Genomic DNA, 24,128 nt, shown 5'->3' with positions numbered 1-24,128 from the left:
CAGCAATACTGACAACTCTGCGATACTATCTTACTTATTTATTTGTCATTATATGTCATATTGTTTAGCTTAACGATGCCAAGAAATGAAATTTAAATATGACGTATGGTCTTGCACCATTTCAATACCTTTTAAGGTACTAACTTGTACCGTACTGTAATGGTGCCATGAAATCTGAACATAAACCACGTGAGCCACACCGACTGCCCTTGACAGGAATACTAATATAATAATAATATGTCTAGACGAAGGAGTATGAAAATGGTTCCCTAGCAACACTGTACAATTCCGGATAATTTCGTATCTAGCTAAATTGTTGCAGTATGGATTCGAAATTCATTCCAACTTTATACTGCAACAGGTAACTTTGTACAATGTTGTACTTGTTTAGAAAACATCGTGGAGGTTTAACCTCTCTGTTACTCATCATTTTTATTTCCAGCAGCGTGTCTTCTCAAGAAGGGGTAAGTTTTTCTTTTACTTTTATATTTCAGGTGTAACATCTGTAAAGTTACCATTTCGATGTTTAAGAGAACTCAATTGATTATTTTCGATCTTCAATGTTAAACCTTGTTACACTCTCCTTTGGTAATTTACTTTCCCTTGATCTATCTTACCAGATAACAATATTACTTCAAAAATGCTAACTAACAGTAGTAATGAAGTCGAATACGATTTAGTCACAACTACTGGTTGTTAATTTATGGTTTCGCGTTTTAATTTTCTATTACTTAATCAAACAGTAGTATAGAACACATTCACCAAACGGGTATATTTTACATTATTCACTTAATTTCTATAAAAATGACTCTGATCAAGAAACCATCATACGGATTCTTTCAATTGAAGTACATATCATCAATTCATATAAATTTAATCTGCGTAATATAGATAAACTGTGAACAGTAAAATACATTGTCGTTGAAACAAAAAAATGCGGAGTATCTTAGTTAGCCGCGATTTGTACTTAATATACTTGAATTATTGCGCTTTTTTGTGGCGTTGTTATAGAAACGTTATATTTTGAAAGACACGGAGGAAATAGAAAGAAAAATTCAATATTAAAATAATATACCTATAAATACCATAAATAGAAAATCGTTGCTTTTATATAGGCTAATCTACCACAGCAAAATGAATTGAAGAGGTTTAGAACGTTAAAGCAATGACCTATATTGTCTACTTGTCTTACTAAAGTATGTCTGTAATGCTCCAACCGATAATCTAACCCGTTAATACCCCTAACCTTTTTTCTACTTCTTTACTGATTAATTAACATTTACACGGCTAAACCGAGACTTTCTACTTTACGGCTACTACAGTTGAAATCTAAGGTTGATCTATATATCATTTAATAACTAAATTTCCCTTATCCACATAAAATAAAAATGTTATATTCATATAGCCTAAGATTTTTATTTTTCCTTTCTTTTGTTTAAATGTCTATATTTGATGGCAATGGGAGAGTTACTGAATAAATACTATTTAACGAAATTTTTTACACAACAAACATTTCATCTTACCAAATGCTTACGTTGTAATTTTTACACTTAGGTTAGCTATGATTAAGTGCTTTAATCAATAATGTATTTAATCTTGAAAATCCCGATCCGACTCATAAACTGAATTTACTTTGAAAAGTCTAGACTTTTTCGTAGACGCCTGCTAATTATAGGAAACAACATTTGACTCTACTTCTGACACGTTGTTTTAATATGTTGATGTACATATATTTAAATTCCGCTATTTCGCATCATGAAAATGTTACAAAATATTAAACAAAAGAGAAATCTTGACAACGCAGATTTGGTTTGCTAACATTTACTAACGAGTCAAAAAAAAAAAAAAAAAAAACATTACTTTTTCTGTCCGTCATTTGGAGATATCGAAGATTCAGGCGGTGCGATTTTGAATAGATATCTGAGAATATTCAGCTTTGACGAACATATGCCTTCTTGAAAACTTTAACTTTATCTTACAAACACCCAGTGAATATGAAAGAGCCATTTTCTTTGAGTTTCACTTATTTGGTTAAACACACAATCTTTCTAAAACAATAGTCCTTTCTGTCTCTGGGAACGCAGTTTAATATTCTGTCACCCAAATTCTTCTTGTTATACTTTATTAGAAAATCATGATAATGTACCGTAGTAGTCTTTTGCAAAAAGTCAATGCTCAGGATGCCAACTTTTGAACTTAGAAAACTTGTCGAAATATCATGATAACGTAACGAAGTAGTTAATGATTTTTTTTAATTATTGTGTGAACAATTTTATTGAAAAAGTTATTACGCAGAATGCCTGCTTTTGAACTTAGAACAAGTCTTCAAGTCATTTTTTTCAAGTCAACTCTAAGTTATAAGACAATACATTTTGTTATCTCGTTATTAAGTCAACCTAAAGGTCATGAACAGTTACTTTAGTTACATGATATATGATAAATGCCTGTCAATGTCATTTGTCGTCTATGCCCAGACAACGTTTTCAAAATTTAAAGGACAATGTTTAAGTAAACAATTCTACAAAATACTTAGTCAAATTATGAAATAATGATAGCATTTTCGTAGAGGTAGTTTCTTCTCTAAAGTTAACGTTGAAAACTAAAGGTTAACAAACCGCTGCAATAAACGTCAATCGATTAGCGTATTGTGTACATTTTGTTCTTTGTAATATCAAAAAGCGTTCTCGGTGGCTGTCAAACATGTTTAATCTACCTTTTCATAGAATGTTTCGTAAGCTCTAAAGATGCATAGTCGATTAAAGAAATTTTTTTCTAATTCCGTTACATTAAATACGCTGTCGACTTAATTAACTACTTAACTAGTATAATATATTTAGGTTGTATATTAAATCAATGTAAATGAACAATAGCAATAAAGAAAATCAAAAGATATACTAACTTTACTCATCCAAACGTTGCTGTTGTAAGAATTGTCAATTGACTTAATCGCTGATGTCGTTGTTAGTTCATTGTTGCCACAAATTTGCATCTTTGTCAGATTTATCCCAAACAGCTGCATGATATCAATAAAGAATTTGCTCTATTAATAATCCCGATCATTTAATGTGTGTAAAGGTTATATATTTTTTCATTGCCAGTACTAAGAACAACATCAATTTAATCCAAATTCGCGATAACATAATGCAGATGCGAAATTTGCAAAGTATTTTTATGAACTTGTTTCATGTGAATTAATTAAATTAAACAATTTACAAGAAAAATATGTTATTATTAAGATTCTAACGGTTCTTTTATATAATTATGTTTTCTACAAAATTCTATCGAACGTTATTATACATTAGAACCAAATCTTTATTAACCAATAGGTCTTCTAAAAAAAAAGTTTTAAACTATAAAAGTCATATCAAGAACGTGATACCAAATGGGCATATAGTAAATGTTCATTGTTTAGAACAAATTGATGGGCATAAAAACACTCTGAATATATGGGATATTAAAACAAAACAAAATATGTTTTCAAGACAATGCTAAACTCAAACCTTAACTTTCATTGTTTGTGTTTTGTACTGAGAGAGGTGACATCTTTATCGGATTACTTTTAATCTTCAATATTCACCTGAATTCACGTAAAAATTAAAACTGCTTATCATACTTATTGTCATACTCCTCTACAACTCAACCAAACTTTGTCGTATCTATATTATTTTTCTTTTTGTCTTCAATAAACGGCAGCTAATTACTAATACAGATACATGACTGCCTCAATAACTCTTCTCTAACTTGTACTAAAATAACAAACAGCTATGTGAAATGTTGCAATTTATAGATGAGAACATAAAATAAAAAGTTAGACTAACCTAAACATAGGACGATGGAAAATAAGAAAAATGTAACGTTGACATATTTTACTATATAATTGTACCCTGTCCTTATTGGACGATCATTGTTAATACATATTTTTGACCTTATTTTAGCCGGAACGTCAAAGGAGCATTAGTGACTACGGAGACCAAACGCTAAGTAAGTGTTTCTATCATATTAAAAACTTCAAAACGGGAACAACGTTGTAGCACTTTCTTACCCTTTTCTGCTCTCCCTTCTCCCCTCTCCTTCCCCTTTACCCCAACCACAAGCTAACCTCCAAAGACGAGTGAAAATAATATTGTTTTTCTTTAAGATACAACTATATCATAACATTTGGAGAATTTCCAAACAATTATGAACGTATATGATATACAAATTGGGAAGTATCGTCAAATATATCATATGTTGTTAACATAACTATTGTGAGTATAATGAGCACTATATAACTTCAAAGACTTTAATTTCAAAGAATGTTAATAAAAACTTCAAAACGTTAACAACGTTGTAGCATTTTCTTACCCGTATATCCTCTCCCCTCTCCATTCTCCTTCCCCATTGCCCCAACCACAGCTAATTTCCAAAGACGAGTGAAAGTAATATTGTCTGTCTTTAAGATACAACTATATCATAACATTTGGAGAATAGCCAAACAACTATGAACGTATACGATATACAAATCGTTTGGGAAGTATCTTCAAAGATATCATATGTTGTTTACATAACATTTGTGATTATAATAAGCACTTTGTAACTTCAAAGACTTTTAATTTTTTTTAAAGAAAGTTTTTTTACTTTAGTACTTTTTTGTTTATGAAAATTATGATGTATAGGAAACGAAATTCGCTAAAAAAATATTGATCGCCTTTAAAATGAGGTTTTTAATTTGCTATGTATTATTCAAATGCTTAACTTACAAAATTTTTCAGGGATATAAGATAAAAAGAGTGACTATATTTATAAAAAAAATGGAAAATGTTTGAAATAGTACAGACCAGTAAGTAATAGTAACTAGATTTTAAAATCACATCTTCGTAATTGCCCATGCCAAACTTTTATAACGTGATCAGGAAATGACGCAAGTGGTTGTGAACATTGACAAAGTAAACAATAAAGGTAGGCTATATGATCTCTGTTGTCAAACAAGTGTCTCCGGAGTTATGAAACCTCTTAGCTTGATGTAAGTTATGCTTATGTTGTGTTACCTTTTCCTTTTAGCGTCATCGTTTTTCCTCTACCAACGTGCTGAATATCCACGAGACTGCCATGAAGTGCTAAGCCAATGTCCATCCTCTAGAAACGATGGTGTTTACGTCATCAAACCAGACGGCTATCCTGAACCTTTTGAAGTATCTTGTAACAACAGTCTAGGTGATGGTGGATGGACGGTAGGTGTTGTATTTTATACTGTGAATATTGTATTTACATTGCAAGATTTGTCACCACAATTGAAATTATTCTTGTTAAAATAATACATTTCTCATACTACAGAACTGTTCATGTTATTATGATGTAATAATATAAGTTTGATGTTACATTGGGCTCGGCAAGCTTTACACAATATTGATGTCTTACAAAAAGAGGTTGGTCGAATCATCTGTCATGCTCTTTCGCAAAAGCAGTCTGCACCATACTTATATTCCTACATGGTTTTCCAATACGTTTTAATACTTTCCACATATTCCTGACTTCAATAAGAATACTAAATTGGCGAAGATGACACAACTCATATATTGGTAATATTTATATAGTATTCGCATCAATATACATTTGTTGTGGTTTGTAAGTGATTTTAATTTGTTTACATGATCTCATTCTTCTCTTCCTGCAGGTTGCTTGTTCCATGTTTCAGTATAGTTTTGCCTTTCTTTTGTTTCACACTAGTCTTACAGTTAATAACTAACGGTCTTGCAATTCAATCAGTTTGATATTTTTTCCAATTATTTCAACAGGTCATACAGAGACGAGAGGATAATTCAATCAACTTCAATCGTACGTGGGACGAATATGAAAACGGTTTTGGTTTCCTCTCTCATGAATTTTGGCTCGGCAATGAGAAGATATCCTACATCACCAATCAGAGGAAATATCAGCTCCGCATGGATATAACTACAGAATCCGGTTGTTCATTCTTCGTGACGTATGAAACTTTCCGCATCAGTGACAGCTTCAGTCATTACAAACTGGTTAGCACTGGAGAGTATACCGGAACAACAGGTGGGTTATTAAACTGATACACTTCTTAACTGGACACGTTTCTCGCCCGAAGTGACATTTAATATGTTTGCTAACCGTTAAACAGTGAAATTAAAATGTTGCGATTTTTGCTGTGCACACATGTTTCAATAATTCGATGATATTAATATGTTTGACGTGCGGTGTGATACAGAGCGGGAATGTTTCGCTTACTAACGATATACTTCCCACCTGAACCAACCTGACATCCATGCCATTAACCAAGGTATCTTTAGATGAATGAGCTCGTAGTAATATTTAATATTCATTTTGCAGCATGTAAATTTACTTTCATGAGCACGTTGTTGGCCACTGCTATCAAGCACTAAGCTCAGACTTAGTTTCTTCATGAATCGATGTATTTTGTTCATCTAGTAAGCAGAGAGCGGGTTGCTATTTATTTCATTGTTTTATTTAAATATGTCATTTTAGCTGTGAAGCATGTTTCGCATTTTTATACAATATCAAATGATAATTTATGAACATGATGCGTTATTGAGATAATAGATCATCGTACACTTTGCATAAAGCTTTCCTATTTGATGTCGTAACTTAATCGTTATTGGTATTCCAGACCCATGCATCGAGTGGTGTCCCACCAACAAGGTTCTCAACAGGTGTAAATGTGAAGGTTCATGTGCCGATCCTACATGTACCGAATCATGCTCTAGCACACCCACTTGCGTTTGTCCCGATGGGTTCTTGATGGACGGGGAAGACTGTGTACCTAGAGAGAATTGTAGTTGTTTCATAGAGGAAACAGAGAACGGTCAAGGAGTAGTCCTAGCGGTAAGTTACCATTCCTAAATGTTTACGTATCAAACTAATTTACAATGAGAAGAAAAGCTGGAACATAACATTTATTATTATGCTTGAAATGATACATTTTAAAAACGCTAAATCTTTACCCTGCAGCTACTCTAATTTTATGAAGGAATGTCACCTATTGCACTGCTCGTTAAACCTCGACATGGAACATTGAGTATTCCCATTGAAGGATATTATTATTTTGCATCTACTTGACAAGGCGTACCGTTTTTTCTCGTTAGGAAGGTGAAGTATATGTGAACCCTTCTTGTACCAAACGATGTTCCTGCAACAGCGGTCTGTTGAGCTGTGATGACACATACCGGTGTAGTCCCAATGGTAACTGTGAAGAACGACAAGGCTTATCACAGTGTTATTGTAACGTAGGATACACTGGAGACGGGGTCCAATGTGATCGGGATACTGCATCAGATTGTCAAGCATATAGTACAGAGGACTCCAACAGCATTCGACTTATACAACCAGCAGGGTGGACAGGCAACCCATTTCAAGTAATGTGTGACGTCTCAGATGGAGGTGGTTGGTTGGTATGTATCTGTTATTGTCATTTTTAAAGATAACAAAGGAAAGGAAGTTGTATTCTTTCTCTTTTGTCACTGATGAAAACACAATTGTTACTATTATTATTTCTTAAATATTTATTACTATTATTATGTTATCATTAATTTGTAACGATTAAAGCCAACTTAACAAATAGGATAATTTGAAACTGTTTGCATATTAATTTGGTTTATGGACACCAGTATGTCTAGAGAACATCTGTCCTATTTATCTGTATTTATTTTGGCTTGCGAACGTTGGTCTGGTTTTTTTTTATAGTAGAAGTATTATGCATGATGATACTCCTTTCAGATCCATGGGTTATACACAACACAACACAATCATGTAAACTGAATGAACTTTTGAGGGTATCTCAAGTGGGATAATTGTAAGCATCCTAAAATGTAATAAAATTAGTTGATATATAGTTGCGTCTTCATTTTTGTTTGTGTTCCTATAATTACAGGTTTTCCAGCGACGTGCTGACAGTAGTTTGAGTTTTCACAGAGATTGGAATGAATACAGAGAGGGTTTTGGAACTGCCGACGGCAACTTCTGGCTTGGCAACGATAAACTTGCAGCATTGACGAGCCAAGGTCAATATGAGCTAAGGATTGATTTCGTTTCAAAATCTGGGCAACATCATTTTGCTAAGTATAGCTCCTTCAGCGTGGGCGATGTGGATACTAATTTCAGACTAAGTGTCAGTGGTTATGACTCTTCAAGTACAGCAGGTGAGTTCCTTTTTATCTTCTTTCTCCAAGTAGATTCTACAATCTGATGTGCATATGATTATCGGAACGGATGCACTTGGCAACTATTTAGAGCAATTCTAATTTTTCATCGTGCTATGATTAGAGATTACAGACACTTAGATTTTTTAATAGACTTATCATGACTATCAAGAACTGATAGTCCAGTTATATTAAAATCATGTGCTCATTTTCGGGTTCAATTACATCTTGAAAATACTGAAACTACACATAAGACGTAGCCATATTCTATGATCTGGAAAACTTTCTTCAATTCCTTTGCCTCGACATAGAAAGGAAACCCACCTAAAACCAAATATCCCATCTCATGCAGATCACAGAGATAATGTTTAAATGTTAGAGTCATAGACTATGGTCTTTAGCTGTTTTAACTGGTCCTTGGAAATATACCAAGATACAGCAGTATGCAGAGTAAAGGGAAAAAACCGAAGAAAGAAAAGCAGAAACTTTCTAAGTTCGCACCAGTTGAAAACAGTTACATGTCGAAAGACGATATACTTATTTGATTTCAGACCTAATTCACTGTTACGAGATAATGTATGGCTGCGAATGGTTCGCAATAGGCTTCTACACTATACATGATCGATCGTCACAGTAATTTGTACCAAAGTCAGTCTATTACTTCGAGAATGAACAGTTGCATTGAACAATCTATCACATGCTATAACATGAAATATATAAATTTCTACACTCATGTGTCGTTTATTTCAGAAAGTTAATTTCCAGAATAGTGTAGCGATAATTTCAAATCGATTACTGGTAGCAACCAATAATGTAAACCAGACAAGTTTTTTGGGGGACACTGTTTTTTTTCTATTATAGTTGGGAGAATACTGAAAAAAAAACTGAATGTGATTATTTCAAGTATACCTTTCCAATTTTTATGACGAATCTAAACAAAGAGAAGAATGGAGAAATTTATCATGCCCAGATATTACGTACAGGTCTCCCTCGTAAGATATAAAACGGTTATTTATCCTCAAGTGGAGCTTTAATCATTGTGCTAATATTTGAAATGCTTAAATATATACATACGTAATCCAGTCAAAGTATGAAGTTCAATATCGTAGGTATTGATTTACAAACAGTTATGAAACAATGGATTCATATTAAAGTAGGGTCTTTTGATTTGAATCAAGTCATATGATACTAAAATTATGAGTTCCGATTTACGAAAATACATGAGGTGACAAGGACTTTTAAGATCCCTTCACTGTGTATACCCTCCTTGAATCTCTACACGAGGTCGATGCTGAACTCCCACAAACTGATGCATATCTTTTCATATGAGTACGACTATAAATGAATGCTCTAATAAATAATTTCAATTTCATGTGAACGACTTGCCCATTGTTTGTAAAGGGGTGTCTTAATATTTTAAATAAAACACACTCGATTGTATGATGCATTTAGTTAATCTATGACGTTACCATTCAGTCTCCGTGTCATATATTAACATTGAGTTATATTTGTTGTAGTTTTCATACATACATTCAGTGACAATGCTTTCATTGACCCTTTTCTTTCTGTTTGCTTATCTAGGTTACAACGCACTAGGTCATAGTTATCACAATGGAGCAGCATTCTCTACACGGGACCGTGACAACGATATTTATTCTTATCATCACCTTGTCTCTTATTACAAATCCGGATGGTGGTACAATTATTATTATTATTATTATTGTGACCTCAATAGACCATACACTGGATCTTATACCATTCGTTGGTATAATTTCCCTGGCGGGAATTACAACATACAGTCGACGGAAATGAAGATACGACCTCGATCCTGATGATGTGATTCAGAAATAAAGTTAACAGCAAGGTGGATATTTTGTCTACATTTATACTGTGAAAGATAATTTAACAACAAAGTGTTTTCAAAATCTGAAAATGTCTCCTTTATTGTGAGCACTCGAAATTTCTATGCATGACAATTTTTCCTAAAAGACAACATGGACTGAGATAACAACGAACTATCTGAATATATTTGACAGTGAGGTTAACTGTCACAGAACAATGAAAGAGTGAAGGACCAAGAAAAGAAAAAGCCCGGATAACTGAGTTGTTTGAGTTAAAGCCATGCCAAATTACTCTTCCTTATCTATGGATATGTACATGACAGCATGTACAAGGATTAACAGACTTTGCATTAGTCTCTTCTTTTTCCTTTCGATAGTTTGGGGTATATTGCCACATGTCTAACACCTAATGTAATTCAATTGATTCATATCAAGGTATAAGAAGTTCAATCACAATTACATACAGTTACAACAACGTTTTTTGTGAGTTCTGTTTCTTTCAGTCACTTTGTTAAGATGACAAATTAAGACACGTCCCTCTGTAACGGTGTTCTGAATAAAATGCAGACCGAAACTGATAAGTCACATTAATGTTGTCACTTGATATTGTTGTATGTTGCCACTATGTTCCTGACTATTCCAAGTTCTACCTTGGTAAGCAGGATTGCTTTTGACAGCTGTGCATTAGTGTTTGTGGGTGGGGTACTTTACATATATCATAAAAACGTGATGAAAAACTGTTTTGCACATATAAGATACCAGACCGTCAAAGTCAAATATAATTTAAACTACAAAGATCACGTTGTTGATGGGATCAAAGGTCACACTTGGCTAACTTTGGTCCAAAAAGCTTATTGATAACTCGTTTAAGCTTTAAAGCAGCATTTTGCGTCCTTTTCTATGATTTTTCTCAGCCTCACTGACTCCACTATGCCATAACGACATACATAACTTGCTTATCTATTTATATTTTACTTCAAATGGTGGCATAAAAGTCGAAAAAATTGCAACTTTCAACTTTGTTGTTCTCCAAGATATTTTCCGTTGGGAACCCAATAAACCTCGCCCATAATATGAATATTTAAACACTACGAACGTCATTGACAGATACGTAATATAACACCACGCTTGATTTGTGTACAGTCTATATGGCAGTTGTACCAGAGAGTTGCATAACAACTCCCTGGTTGTACCAACGCAAAGTCTTGAATCTATTTTTAGCAACGGCTCATAACTAAACCTGCATCTCTGATTGGTTGAATTCAAACTAGTGGGTTTGGGAACTGAATGCGATTAATTTTGTATGTGGAATACTCGCCAATTAACGTTTTTGGCAGGGAAAAACTTGGCTAATATCTTAATTTGCTGTTTTGTGATTTGATGTATGTAAAAAACTCGATGGACATGTCAAAAAAGTAGAAAACGGCGACCAAACACAAAATGCTCATGAATAAACATACTATTCACTGATTGGTGGAATTCAAACTAGTGGATTTGGTGATATGAAAACTTTGTCGAGGACACTTTTACTCTTTATCGATATAAATCGTTAATTACTCGCTAATTAACGCTCTTGGCAGGGTGAAACTTGGATGGTATCTTAGTTTGCTGTTTTATGATTGATACATCTAAAAAAATCGATGCACATGTTAAAAAGGTGGAAAAAAGCGACCCAACGCAAAATGCTGCTTTAAGCCAGATGGACTTCAAATTTTGGTGGGCATAACGTCAAATTACAATTTGTGATAACATGCAATAAAAACTTCACCTGATGGCTTTGCTACATGTACGTGAGCTGCTGACACCTTTTGATTGACCACATAAAGCCATAGGAAAACAATGTCGAGGTCAAATGACAAATGGCATATTAAAACATGAATCTTTTGGCTATAATACACACGCCAAAACGGCTAAAATCGTTCCACAACTCACCCTCCAATAATTGTAACTTGTAGGAATTAGACTATTGGACTAACATCGTAGTAAATAACGTCAAAGAAGTGTTCAATGAACCTCAAATTTTCAATATTGTGTAATGGCTCATGTATGTCATATATGGTGGGTATACGACGATGTGCCATATGCAGGGGCGCCAATCCGATTTGAAACGTGTGGGAGGGGGGTGGCGTGATTGATTCGAATATTCCGGCCGTAAGTAAGCATCGGTTGGCGCGCAGCGTACCAAGAAAATTTCAGATTTGAATACCTGCCAGATCGCAGCCGCATTTTGCCCTATGTTTCAGGATAGAATACCCCTCATTTGTTAGAACCCATGACACGTAACAACCTGTGAATAAATTAACTTCGAAAAGGGCACATTATATTGCACCAAGTCGGTCAAGGAATGACCCCAGGGCCTCATATATAAGCCTATAGGAACGATGTCCCAAAATGTCCCCGGACATATAGAAGAAGGAAGCTATCCGCCGCGACTGCATGTGAGTTTCTCGACTTGCCGTCCTTTAGCTCATACCACAAAATGGTGCACTTCCTCATACACCATTATTAATAATTTATATAACTAACTAATAAGGCACAATCCAGATCCGAGTTCGTTTAGTGAGCTTAGCGCAAATTGGCCAAAGGTAGTCATACCTCAGCATGTTAAACCACCAATGCCTTGTAATGCCACCCGTGACACACTTCCAATGGGACTGTGTCAGTTTAAATGTTTTGTTAGGTCTACAAGAATACATTTCTATGACATTTGAAACTAGGATGACAAGACAAACCACTTTAATTATACTTTCAGGACCTCACACATGCGCATGTATTGTCAAACTTAGAATAGTTCCCATGTGAGTGGTGGCTAAAGTGGTGAAGGCATCAAAATAAATCAGTTGTTGTTCGGTAGAGTCCTCACGCAAGTTATCACGGTTGCTAGGTGTATCTGCATATAATCGGGTGAATTCTGGACGGAGTGTACCCAGTGTTCTCACTGTGGAGTAAACTCCGGTATCACTCAACAACAAGGTAATATGGAATGCGCTTCCACGGAATATGCTCCCAATCTCACTCCCCAATATTAGGGAGCGGGCACCGTCTTTGAAACACCATCTACAACTAAACAACAAATATGTACAGGCTTTAGCTCTAGCTATAAAGTGCCGTTTCTTTTTCCAAATGTGTGTGGGGGGCATTTGATAGGTTGTCCTCCACCCATCGAAATGTGGGGGGCGTGTCCCCGGTCCCACCTAGGATTGACGCCCATGGCCATATGAGTGATGAAACCTTCGTGGTCATACTACCACATTTTGGGATGGGTTCTGTAACTAAATTTATTATCTAATTTCGTTTAATTCTTTCTCTATTTTAATCATGTGAATGATTTGCAGTTGAAATCTTACAGAAGATGATGAACTTCGTTCCAGGAGATTTGTCTCTCAGCATGAAATAACACTAAACCATAGTTTACAGTACAGAATATAACCGTCTTGAACATTAGCCCGTGCGCGTTACATTAATTGTTACAGAATAACCAGCAATAATCTGAGACTGTTTGATTCATTTGTGCTGCAGTGTCCCAAAGCATTGTCTTGCACATGTGGAAATATGAGTACTTGTTATATTTTGTTACGATGCGTCTAGACGCTCTAAAATGTATTGGACTTTAAAAATAATTTCCTATAGTATGTAGTTTGATATTCAGTAATGATATTACTTACTCTAATTGTCAACATAACACTTGTCACCACAAGAAATTAAATATATGCCTTAAACGTTTTCATTAGTATAAAGACACACGGTTTATTTGAAACAAGATACAACTTGGAATTTGCGAATATGGCTGTTCTATGACACCAGTTTAGGGCAATGAGAAGTGTCGGTAAAATTATTCGCTTACAAGTCAATGAAACCTACGCCTATATCTACGGAACATCGATTGGTGTGCCTTGCAGCTACATGATAAAAGACGTAACTTCATTTCGAGAATTTAAGGAAGCAATACAATAAAAGACCAATGCTCCTTGGATGAAAAAAAAAGTTACCTTACATTTACATTACCAAGGCTACAACTCATATACTGATGGATAGTACCCTTTGAATACTTACTAGATGAGTATCTTTGCGTAATGCATGGACTATCATAATCTTAATAACATCATACTTTGGGTGCAAGTTCTTCTATGAAAACTGTCCAATAAGTTAGGAAAAGAGCTATATCCCTGAGATGACTTAGATGTTTTAAAACGGTATTGTCACCTGTCGCAGGTGACAATTTATTAGAAATCTTTCACTTGAACATATCAGAACGATGCTAATCGTATTTTGTACATTTAAGTATGAAAGTGTACTGCAAAGGACCTACAAAATACACCGTGGCAAGCTTTCTTCCAGAAAACGTCCTCGTTATGCTGTGAGGAACCACGCTGGCTAGATTAATCCAGATAACAATACACTATCAGTAAAGAAACAATACATAGATAGGTGTTGTATTTACAGAAACTGAAGAGTGATATAACTACGAGGGAATTGTGTTAATATTCGGACTATATTGTATGGTAATACTTGGAATACATTTTATATTTAAACAATCAATTAACCTCGAATTCTGTGTGTATTGTCAAATGAAAATATACAAAGTGTAACATTTGCAATTTAATGAAATTCTCAACTCTGGCACATCACATTAGAAACAAATAAAATTTCATCCATAACAAAATGGACTGCGTAAACTAGATATTTAAATTTTGATACACATGTAGCTACAAAATAACAGACATAAAAATGCAGACTGTATTGAAAATAATGACCTAATTTGAACCCCATCTGTGAGTGACGATGAACATCTATTGTCGTGGTGTTCCTAGAAAGAAAACTTAATATCTGCACAAATTCACATAACGTTTAATCTCACGATAATAAGTTTCATTGGTATAGTTATGTGTTCACTTCATATTTTCTAGGACTTTTTGTTTCACCAAAATGCAAATGCAAGCAAACAAAATAGAACAAAGGAGAAAACAGGGGGAAATAAAAGGAAATCATATCGGCTATAACTCTCAACATTTACAATCCGAATAACCAGTAGAAATTATCCTGTTTCAATTTTCTGATTTCAAACAACTCTTTTCCATATAAATTTCACATGATGTTATCATCGCTTAACATTAAACATATATAGCTTTAACCTCATTAATGCAACTAGTGATGACGTCTCAACGAAATTAGTTTGCTCATCGCATAAGGCATTCGTTTAAATGGATACTGTGACTATAAGAACAGCTACAATACAGTTGGTCCTCCAACTGTTGAAAAATACCTGCAATGTGATAAAACATGTCAAAACTCTATACATTATGCTGTTTTTATCGTGATTTACATGTAAAATACAGTCAACTTGATCGAGTAGTACAATGAAATTAGCTTAAAAGGATGCTGATATGCAAGACTGATGTGAGAATCAATAGAAATATCAGCGAGTCTTTTCGTTACTTCAAGTAAGGGCAGAGAAGGCATCAGATTATCCAGCTCATTACTCCTCATTAACATTCTTAGCCACCGGAAAAGTTTCGGTTTGTCACATAATAATGAAATTGATAATGTTTTCTCGTTGATAAATAGTAAAATTATTTAAAAAACTTAACTTTATTGTAAACTTTTTCGAAAGTATACAGCCAAGTTTTTCAGCAATAAAATACCCCAATAAAAGTATTCAAGCAACTAAACTAGTAAATTAAAAAAAAAGCAATAATAATTACATTTATTTTGGTGTAAGTAATAACTCAAGCAGTTCAAATCCTAAAGTATCAATATCAATAGTTCGCTAGATGTGATAATTTTATAAAAAGTGAGAATTTTATCATACTGTTTATAGCTATATATCACCTTGTACTGGTAGCAGTATTGTCGTATCATAATCTACCGTTAAATGCAAGATTCCGTAAAAAGTGTGAAAACGTCATGTATTAAAAGTGATCGACCAAAACTTCATCAAGAACAGAAGAAATAGGTGTATACTGAGAACAAACAGCTTCAAATTTACCCATATAAGACACAAAACAGTTTTTTAATATACAGGATTTTTGTTTTGTTTTGTTTTGCGATACTAAACGGTTTATATCTCGCATGTTCGAAGTCAGCGTGAATGTCACATTATTTTAATAAGTCATTAATGATAAATATCGTTATATAAAAACAGGAAATATGTATTATAAAACAATGGCAGCAACAATTTAAATTCGATATTTAATCCAAGCAATTCATACCATGCTACACTGCATATATATATTTAAGTACATATGATTCCATCTCGAGCTAAAATGTTGTCGTTCAGACGGTGTGTTAATACACGCACATAAAACATTCGAACATATTTTTTGCGGTTTTTGTTCTTTCTGATTTCTCTCTATTTTACTGCTGTGGCTTTCGAAAGCAGAACAACAAGAACAACAACAACACATATTGCAGCTTCAGTTAATGACAACAATTTTCTTTTGGTAGTTTGATGAAAGCAGTGAATTAGATTGTAAAACAAGCTAAACATGAAATTCATTACGTTCACTAGGATGGCCGAATTTTCATCTCAGTGAAATTTAAGCTACAGTAAGCATTGTGGTTGGAAAATACATTTTCTCCACCGACACCGTTGTAGTCTCCATTAAGGTTGTCACTGGTACAAACGGAGTGACAGCTTCCGCTGACATGAAATTGGTCACAATAACCATTATTATTATCACAAGTTGCGCACCAATGATCCGAGTGCCACCAACCACTTCTGTGACGGTTCGCGCAGTTAAAAGCATCACAGTCGTCGTTGTCTCGATCATAGGTGCTGAAAGCTTTGCCCCAGTTGTTATATATACGCCAACCTTTAAGAAAAAAAAAACACATGAACACTTAATAAAAGGCATTTATTGTAATGTGCTATAAAATAAAGCCGCTTCCCGGAGCACAATATCTGAATTGTAAAGTAAACAAAACTGTCAAGTGAATAGCAAGTGACAGTTCATATTCAGTTTATTATAATTAATCAAGCATATTAATTTTGAAAATATGTCATCTCATAGTATCACCCACCGATCTGACTAGCGGGATGCATAAACGTATTTTCCACTATGTTTGGAACTGAGACGGGACACTAAGCCATGGACGATACCATTGCAAATCTGGGGTTTTCTCAATGTTCTAGTATTTACTTCTTCCCCTGGTCGTCTTCTTAACGCAGTGAACGTTCGGATAGAAGGTTCCGAGAAGTAAATATAATGTAATTAGGCTTTTTTCCCCTAAAACTATAAGTAAACGAATTAAAAGAAAACTGGAACTTCAAATTAAAACGTATACAAACCTGTTGTACCACCATGGCTGCCTAGTTTATTCAGTCTGTATTTATTACTCTCAGACTCAATCTGAAACTCGGTATATGAAGCATACTTCTGATCTCCACCTGACGTGATAACATCGAAGCGCAACGTGTAACCTGTTTGGTTTGTAAGATAATAGAGTTTCTCATTTCCAAGCCAAAAATCATCGTTCAGGTCACCAAACCCGTTTTTGTACGCATCCCAGTTTTGATAAAAACTGGTAATGCCACTGTGACGTTGAAAAACCTGGATAGGAGAAAATAAAATTAGGATAGGTTTTAGATGATGCAGTTTTTTATTCCCAAGCCAAAATCATCGCTCAAGTTACCCCAACATGGCTTTGTACGCATCCAAGTTTGATTGAAACTTACGGTTCAATGTCAAAGTTGAAAAACCTAGATGAAAAATAATCAAAAGTATCCTTAAAATACATTGGATTGATGGAAGACTGCGATAAAGATAAATTATTAATGTTAACAGCAGTCTATCGATGGATAGCTTCCGATTATGAACGTTGTCCCTCTCTATATAACGAGTCTGTTATTCTTGGAAACAGTTTTAAAAATATAAGACAATTTTCTCTTATTAAGGAGAACACTTAGAACACTGGAGAACACTTATCTATGAATATAATTTATCGTAAATAACATCAGCTTTCTTTTGTATCTGTGGGTTTAATGAACAATTTCAAGGGTTTTAGATATAGGGAAGAGTTCCAAAATTTCAATTAAGGCTACGCAAAACATGGTTATACCTTATTTTGTTAAATCACTGTTATTATATTTCTTCGTCGTTTGCAGAAAAATGGGCAACAGCCCCCCTATCATTGTCTCCGATAACATTATTTTTTTTTATATGCAGCCGTCATGGGAATTTTCAAACGTACTTGGAATACATTGTCAAGAAGTTATTAGAGACCATAAGAAAGGCAGCGATTCCCATTTGAAATTTAGAAACATCGAATACAAATCATGCAAACATTTGAAGCCGTGCATGTCATTTTTAGTCTAACCGAATCAAAGAAACAAAAACTTTTAAACAAGAGTGCTACATGACGAATAGTTGAAATTTCCTCTGGATCGCTAGTCCTCTCACAAGGTATTACAAACTGACTTACTGTCCATCCTCCGCCATGATCCATTTTACAGTAAACAGTAAATGGTGAACCCGGCCATCCAGATGGTAGGATGGTGTAAATGCCATCTTGTGTATGACCAGCGTCGTAAACATCCTTACAGTCTGTATGGTAACCTTGACACACGCAAAATATTGAAAAAAAGTCATCGTGTGGATTCATTTCTGCTTATTTTATTTATTATGTTTTAAGTAGTCAACAAATGATTTAGCATTATAACACCGAACCTCATGATAGCGCAGTGCTTTGCAGTTTAACTAGTTGTTTCTCGTGCGCTACCAATACAAGTGAGTAGTATTATTAAGTATTACATCACAATCACATCCTGTAGTTAATCCATTAGATACAAATTTAACTTGAATTTCAGAGAACTACCTAAGTATGTATATACATTGATCGGTATTGTCTGAGGTGATGTTTCCTCGTTCACAGAAAAACACTGAAGACATGGACAAACGTGTAAGACTGCGGGTGTATTATTATGATAAATCATGTAACTCAATGAACTTACCAGATAGGGCGGTAGTGTATTTATGTGTGTTAGTGCATTGAAATGTCCCCCGTAATCCAGATTCATAAGCTGGTTGATATATTAAAGGAAAAATAAAACAAGTAGTTATTAGTTTATTAAGTAAGTTAGCATATTAATGTCATCTTCAAACATAGGGGGTGGGAGCGACAAACGTGATCAGTTACAATACCGGTCATTGGATGCAGATGCACGAGACCACGTTGACGAAAGTTATTTACCATAAAATAAATAGGTTTAACATGAAATCATGGACTAACCGATAAGACTGCGGTGTAGCATGACAACTTATTTAAACCTGAGGAACTTACCAGACAGGACCGTAGTGTAGAATGTAGGTGTGTTGGTGCATTCAAATGTCCCTCGTAAGCCATGTCCATAGGCTGGTTGATGTAATGAAAGAAAAAAATCAATTCCACAAAGCAAAAAATCTTTCCTAAAGTAAGTTATTATCTTAACATTAACATCTAAAATATTAAGAAAAATAACATACCTGGTCAGTTAGAATTCCGGTCATTGGATATTTCGATATTTGATCAGTTTATCACAGAAATATTTTTATGCATTTGGTATTGATGACGCACATTAAAGTTCAATCATGAGAATTATCTTTGAATTCACATGAAAGGCAGAATAATATATTAACCATCGATGTAATCGCACAAAACTGTTAATTTGAAAATTGAGTTAAGTTAATTAACAAGCGAAGCCCTTACCTTTAGTCAGTGTTACTGTATATATCACCAATAGCATCACAATCATGGTGGATTTATAAACTAGCTTTATTTTACGAAATTGGTTTTGCAAATAAAGAATATGTGTAAAATAGTCTAGCACATATGTTCTAGTACACAGTCTATTTATCGCCCTTGTTGGTCTTGACTGTACAAACCATCAACTTAAGGTATTGATTCACCGTAGTCAGGCGCTGCAATGACGCGATCCTCTTTACCGTGAAGCACATTGAATGGATTTTGAGTAAGAGAGAAAGAAATATATCGATTGCAAGTACACATCTCTTTTGCTTATTCACTTTCTTAATGGACTCACTTTAGATTAATGGAGTGTAAATCTGAAGTTCTAAAGAGTTCTTAGGAACGAAATGTATCCTTTTAACTGAGCTTGTTTTTTTTCAGACAATTCTTTTGCAAACTTTGGATTGACTAACTGCTACAACCGTATATTAATGCAAGCATTATTAAAACGTATGCGCATATCTATTACATATATAAAAGCGAGGCATTATGACCTCCGTTGTTAATATATTTTGTTTGTATTACTCAATAATTTGAAATATATAATTGTGTGATGATTCCTAAATTCTTTTAAAATACTAATAAATTGATGTCCATAACTTTACATATTACAGTCAGCTTATTTAATAAAGGTGAATATACGTAGTGCTTATTTTACATATATATATTTATATAATATAAGACAATTTTTACTGCTTAACATGAGATCTGTTATTGTATTTCATAGGCAGCTCATTTGTATTTATCTTTTTAACGAAGACGTGTCGTAGGATTAGCCCCCAAAAATAATAAATAAAGATAAACGGAAATCTTCCGGATATCTTAGGATAAACATTTAAACTCACAGGTTCGTAGCAATGAGGAAAACTCAAAAACACTGTATCGAATAAATCAATTGGAAACATGGCCGATTAACTGGCAATGTCCAGCCACTTGAACGATACATTGAAGAATGTTCTGAAATTAATAGTTCAGGTAAAATTTGTATTCCATCTATTTGCCGACTTCGCCATTTGAGGACATTAATTTTAAGTAAAAGTTTAATGCAAACAAGTGTGACGTCACAGATGCAAACATTCTAACAAGATATGTCTTGTTTCTCTTCAAAATGTGAATTTAATGTATGCTTTGTTTGCATGTATGACATCATAGTTCCAAGTTCAGTTTTGCTACAGAACGTGTATTGAATTTCGAATGACTACTTCATGTATCAATTTAGTAAAAAATCACACCTCTTTTAAAAATCCCTAAAATGAATTTACCACTGCAAAGCTGCAACAAATTATTTTTAAATGTTACTATGATCTCTGTTTTACTTCCTATTTTGTTTGATAATTTTTGCATGATTAATTTTTCTTCGCTTTACTTAATAATCATTAAATGAATTTGTTAGTAACAATATACATAATGCACGCAAAGTCAACATGCAAAGAGATCAGAAATAATAGTAAAAAGAACTATGGAAAAAATCGTGTCATTATGACGTTTTTATTTTGTCAGAACAGAGTTCACCACAGTAAAAGTGGTATTGATTTTATTGACTTGATTTATTATTTTTCACAGGTATCATATTAAAGAACACCATTTTTGTAAAAGCTAAGTACCAATTAGTCACTGGTACGGCAACATTTCTTGAAAGTAGAACGATAGTGACAGAACAAAAAATCTCTCATTTTCATATATAATGTAGTTTATATGTTACCAAGCAACATATTTTTTTAAATTTCCAAATAGCACACCGGAAAGTTATAAAAAAGGGAATTAAAACATCGTTTTTTCGTCTCCGTAATTTAGGAATTTGCAAACACTGCAACGACCTTGAACAGCCCTCAGGTCAGTGAATGACGTCACTGTGATGATCTTTTCTGTTGTGAACTGTTCAGTACGGAGCTGTGCGTGCATTTCGTGTCAGCATAACTGTTACTTTAGTTTAATTTTCCGGCGTAATGTTCAAGACATAAATAGATAATGAATATCATGGTGTTTCTTGATTTCTTCACCACGTGTTTACAAGTTTTTTTTTACGAAATTTGCGGCGATTTCGCAACGATTTCCCAATATCTGAAGAGGTAACTCGCAAGCTGACCGTAACGTAAATCTCAAGATCACGTTTTTGGCGGGTTTTATACAGAGTGATGTATGAATGTGCTCACCAGTCAAACTGGCACAATAACAATAGTGATGATAGTCTCAAACGTAGATTAGTATAACATCCGAAAGAAAATCCAAAGTTCTAAACAAAGTAGATTCGCTTGTATGCACTAGGCCTACTGTAAATCATAAACGTTCCTTGTTCCGTGCGTCATTAAATCCAACAGAAAGGTTTCATTGAGCTTGAAATACAACCGCATTTGAACTCAATCGAGTAGTTAGTCTAGCTCGAACAATTTTCTTACTACATGCAATGCCTATTGCGTTTATTCACATGCATGCCTGGTGGTTTGGGCTTCAGGAGGAATCGTATTGTAGTCCAACTTCACGTAGGTCCGCAAACGGTACTTTCACACTGTGCAAACATAAGTGACAGTGTGCGCTACCGTAAATAATACTTACACGATGTTTTGTTTCGCTCGAGCATACACACATTTCCTATTCGTATTACATTTAAAGTGGTTTGGAGGGTATGAACACATCTCTGCCCAAAATAACTCTGCCTAAGCGACGTCCATGCCCCAATTGAAATTTGCACGTGGATTCTCTCCTCACATAGTCATTGGGTTGTTCACGTCTGGCATGTCTTCCAGTTCCAACACTTACTGTTGCATTTATCGGGATATATATAAATAATGCGGCATAAAAGCATCAATCTTTCAAACTTTTCTTACTTTAGTGACCTTGCCACACGCAAATTTCAATTGGGCCCGAGATGGCTCTATGACCGATTATTCCGTAATTTACATTGGGGCAGTCGGCTTCACTAAAACGACAAGAAAAAGCAGGAACAATAACACCTTATTAAAATTAGACAGTTAAATGTCTCACGCAGTGTATCAAATCTCCTCTCTTCCCTTTCAATGTTACGTTTATGTTTAAGTTAAAAAATCGATGAGGGGCTATTGTCCCATTTCCGGCTTAGGCCCATATTTATTACAGAGTTAGTGCTGACTTTATCGCATGAGTTTCAAAGTCGGCCTTAAAATTCGTTGATTCATTGACGCACATTGAGGTAGGCCTATTGCGCTAAACATGGCCTCCAACATATCCGGAAAATTAAAAAAAAATTATTGTAGAGTCCGCATTCGTTCTGTTGCATCCCCCTACAACGCAATTTCTTGGCATTTTGCTAGTGGTTTACGTTGTTTGTCGAGTCCAATATAGAGTAGGTTGCAACTAAACTTACACACTAAGTGCACACTGCTGCAGTACACTACGCCGAGCTCACTTTTTTATCATCATAATGACGTCACATGTCACTGTAGATCACGTGATCCTCATATCGCTTTTCGCGAAAAGCCCAATTTTTGTTTAAAAAATCAACGAGTTTAGGATTTTTTTTAAGCCTTTCCCAACATCGGATTGACTTGAATTTTCACATGTGTAAAATGGAAACCAACTAGAATACTCTTGAATAAAATCGTATTTTTTCGTCGATGCTGAAAAAATCACTATCGTTCATCTTTATATCTCATTCTCCGCTCAATTAATCGACACACTGTGTCGAATACAAGCAATCTTTGTATAGAACATTATAATACTCATTGCATTTAGCAATTGATTAGAAGTTGCTCTGGCGAAGAATTTCTTCTTCTAAAATACAGAAAATATGTAAAAGGACTGCATATGTTATAGTACTATGACTCTGCTATAATAGTCAGTCAAGCTTATCTCTCGGTTGGTCAAAGCACTGAGTGCTATATTTGTTATGTCAACAAAACCTTGTTAATTCACTAGTTTTAAAATCTGTCTTTGAGCTATATGATTACAGAATAATCTTGTTTGATAAAAACAAGTCGCACTCACACATTTGACAGATAATCTATATTGCACGGTTTCTTGATAAAATATTACTTAAATATGGTCTCTCTTTCCTTAAAGTGTTCTTGACTACTCATATGTCACTTTATAAGATGTTAAAAGAAGTTGTAGGGAAGACTCCCTGTCGTCATCGGTGGTGTATACAATAGACACAGCTGTCATAAACAACTTCCTAGAAGAGAAGTATACTATATATGCCTTGGGCGTGATAGAACATTTCAATATGGGATGTCTCTCAAATGAAATAAGATACTGAATATTGATAGAGAAAAGCACAAAACAAAACGAAGCATATATGGCCCGATGATATACTACTTAGATATTAAGAAAACCTTATGTTAACATACTCATACTCATACCCATGTTTATAGTTTTTGATTGTTCAAATCCCTTTCAGTTTAACTTTTGGTTAAATTCTTCTTAATATTTT

The 24,128-nt window shown here is 34.3% G+C and overlaps 2 protein-coding genes across 6 annotated transcripts in view; one reads left to right on the top strand and one right to left on the bottom strand.

Annotated features, from left to right (window-relative positions):
• LOC139974218 (uncharacterized) overlaps positions 1-24,128 on the top strand; it is a 129,469-nt gene that overhangs the window by 45,349 nt on the left and 59,992 nt on the right. For 2 of the 5 annotated variants that reach the window (XM_071981221.1, XM_071981218.1), the window contains exons 3-7: positions 5,041-5,210; positions 5,775-6,039; positions 6,632-6,846; positions 7,107-7,412; positions 7,892-8,159. In XM_071981221.1, the coding sequence (XP_071837322.1) occupies positions 5,041-5,210; positions 5,775-6,039; positions 6,632-6,846; positions 7,107-7,412; positions 7,892-8,159 (1,224 nt within the window). Of the gene's footprint in view, positions 1-333; positions 465-3,935; positions 3,982-5,040; positions 5,211-5,774; positions 6,040-6,631; positions 6,847-7,106; positions 7,413-7,891; positions 8,160-24,128 lie in introns of those variants that run through there. The other 3 variants (XM_071981219.1, XM_071981220.1, XM_071981222.1) reach the window with 3 other exon arrangements.
• On the bottom strand, positions 16,144-18,524 carry LOC139973164 (angiopoietin-related protein 7-like). Its single transcript, XM_071979640.1, has 3 exons — positions 18,422-18,524; positions 17,289-17,550; positions 16,144-16,812 (listed from the first exon to the last, which is right to left on the bottom strand). Exons 1-3 carry the CDS (start codon positions 18,443-18,445, stop codon positions 16,505-16,507), a joined length of 594 nt encoding a protein of 197 aa, XP_071835741.1. The 5' UTR covers positions 18,446-18,524; the 3' UTR covers positions 16,144-16,504.

This window comes from Apostichopus japonicus, chromosome 9 (assembly GCF_037975245.1).
Source record: "Apostichopus japonicus isolate 1M-3 chromosome 9, ASM3797524v1, whole genome shotgun sequence".
Classification (NCBI taxonomy): domain Eukaryota; kingdom Metazoa; phylum Echinodermata; class Holothuroidea; order Aspidochirotida; family Stichopodidae; genus Apostichopus; species Apostichopus japonicus.
The sequence above is the reverse complement of the archived record's forward strand: the minus strand, read 5'-3'. Positions and strand labels throughout refer to the sequence as shown.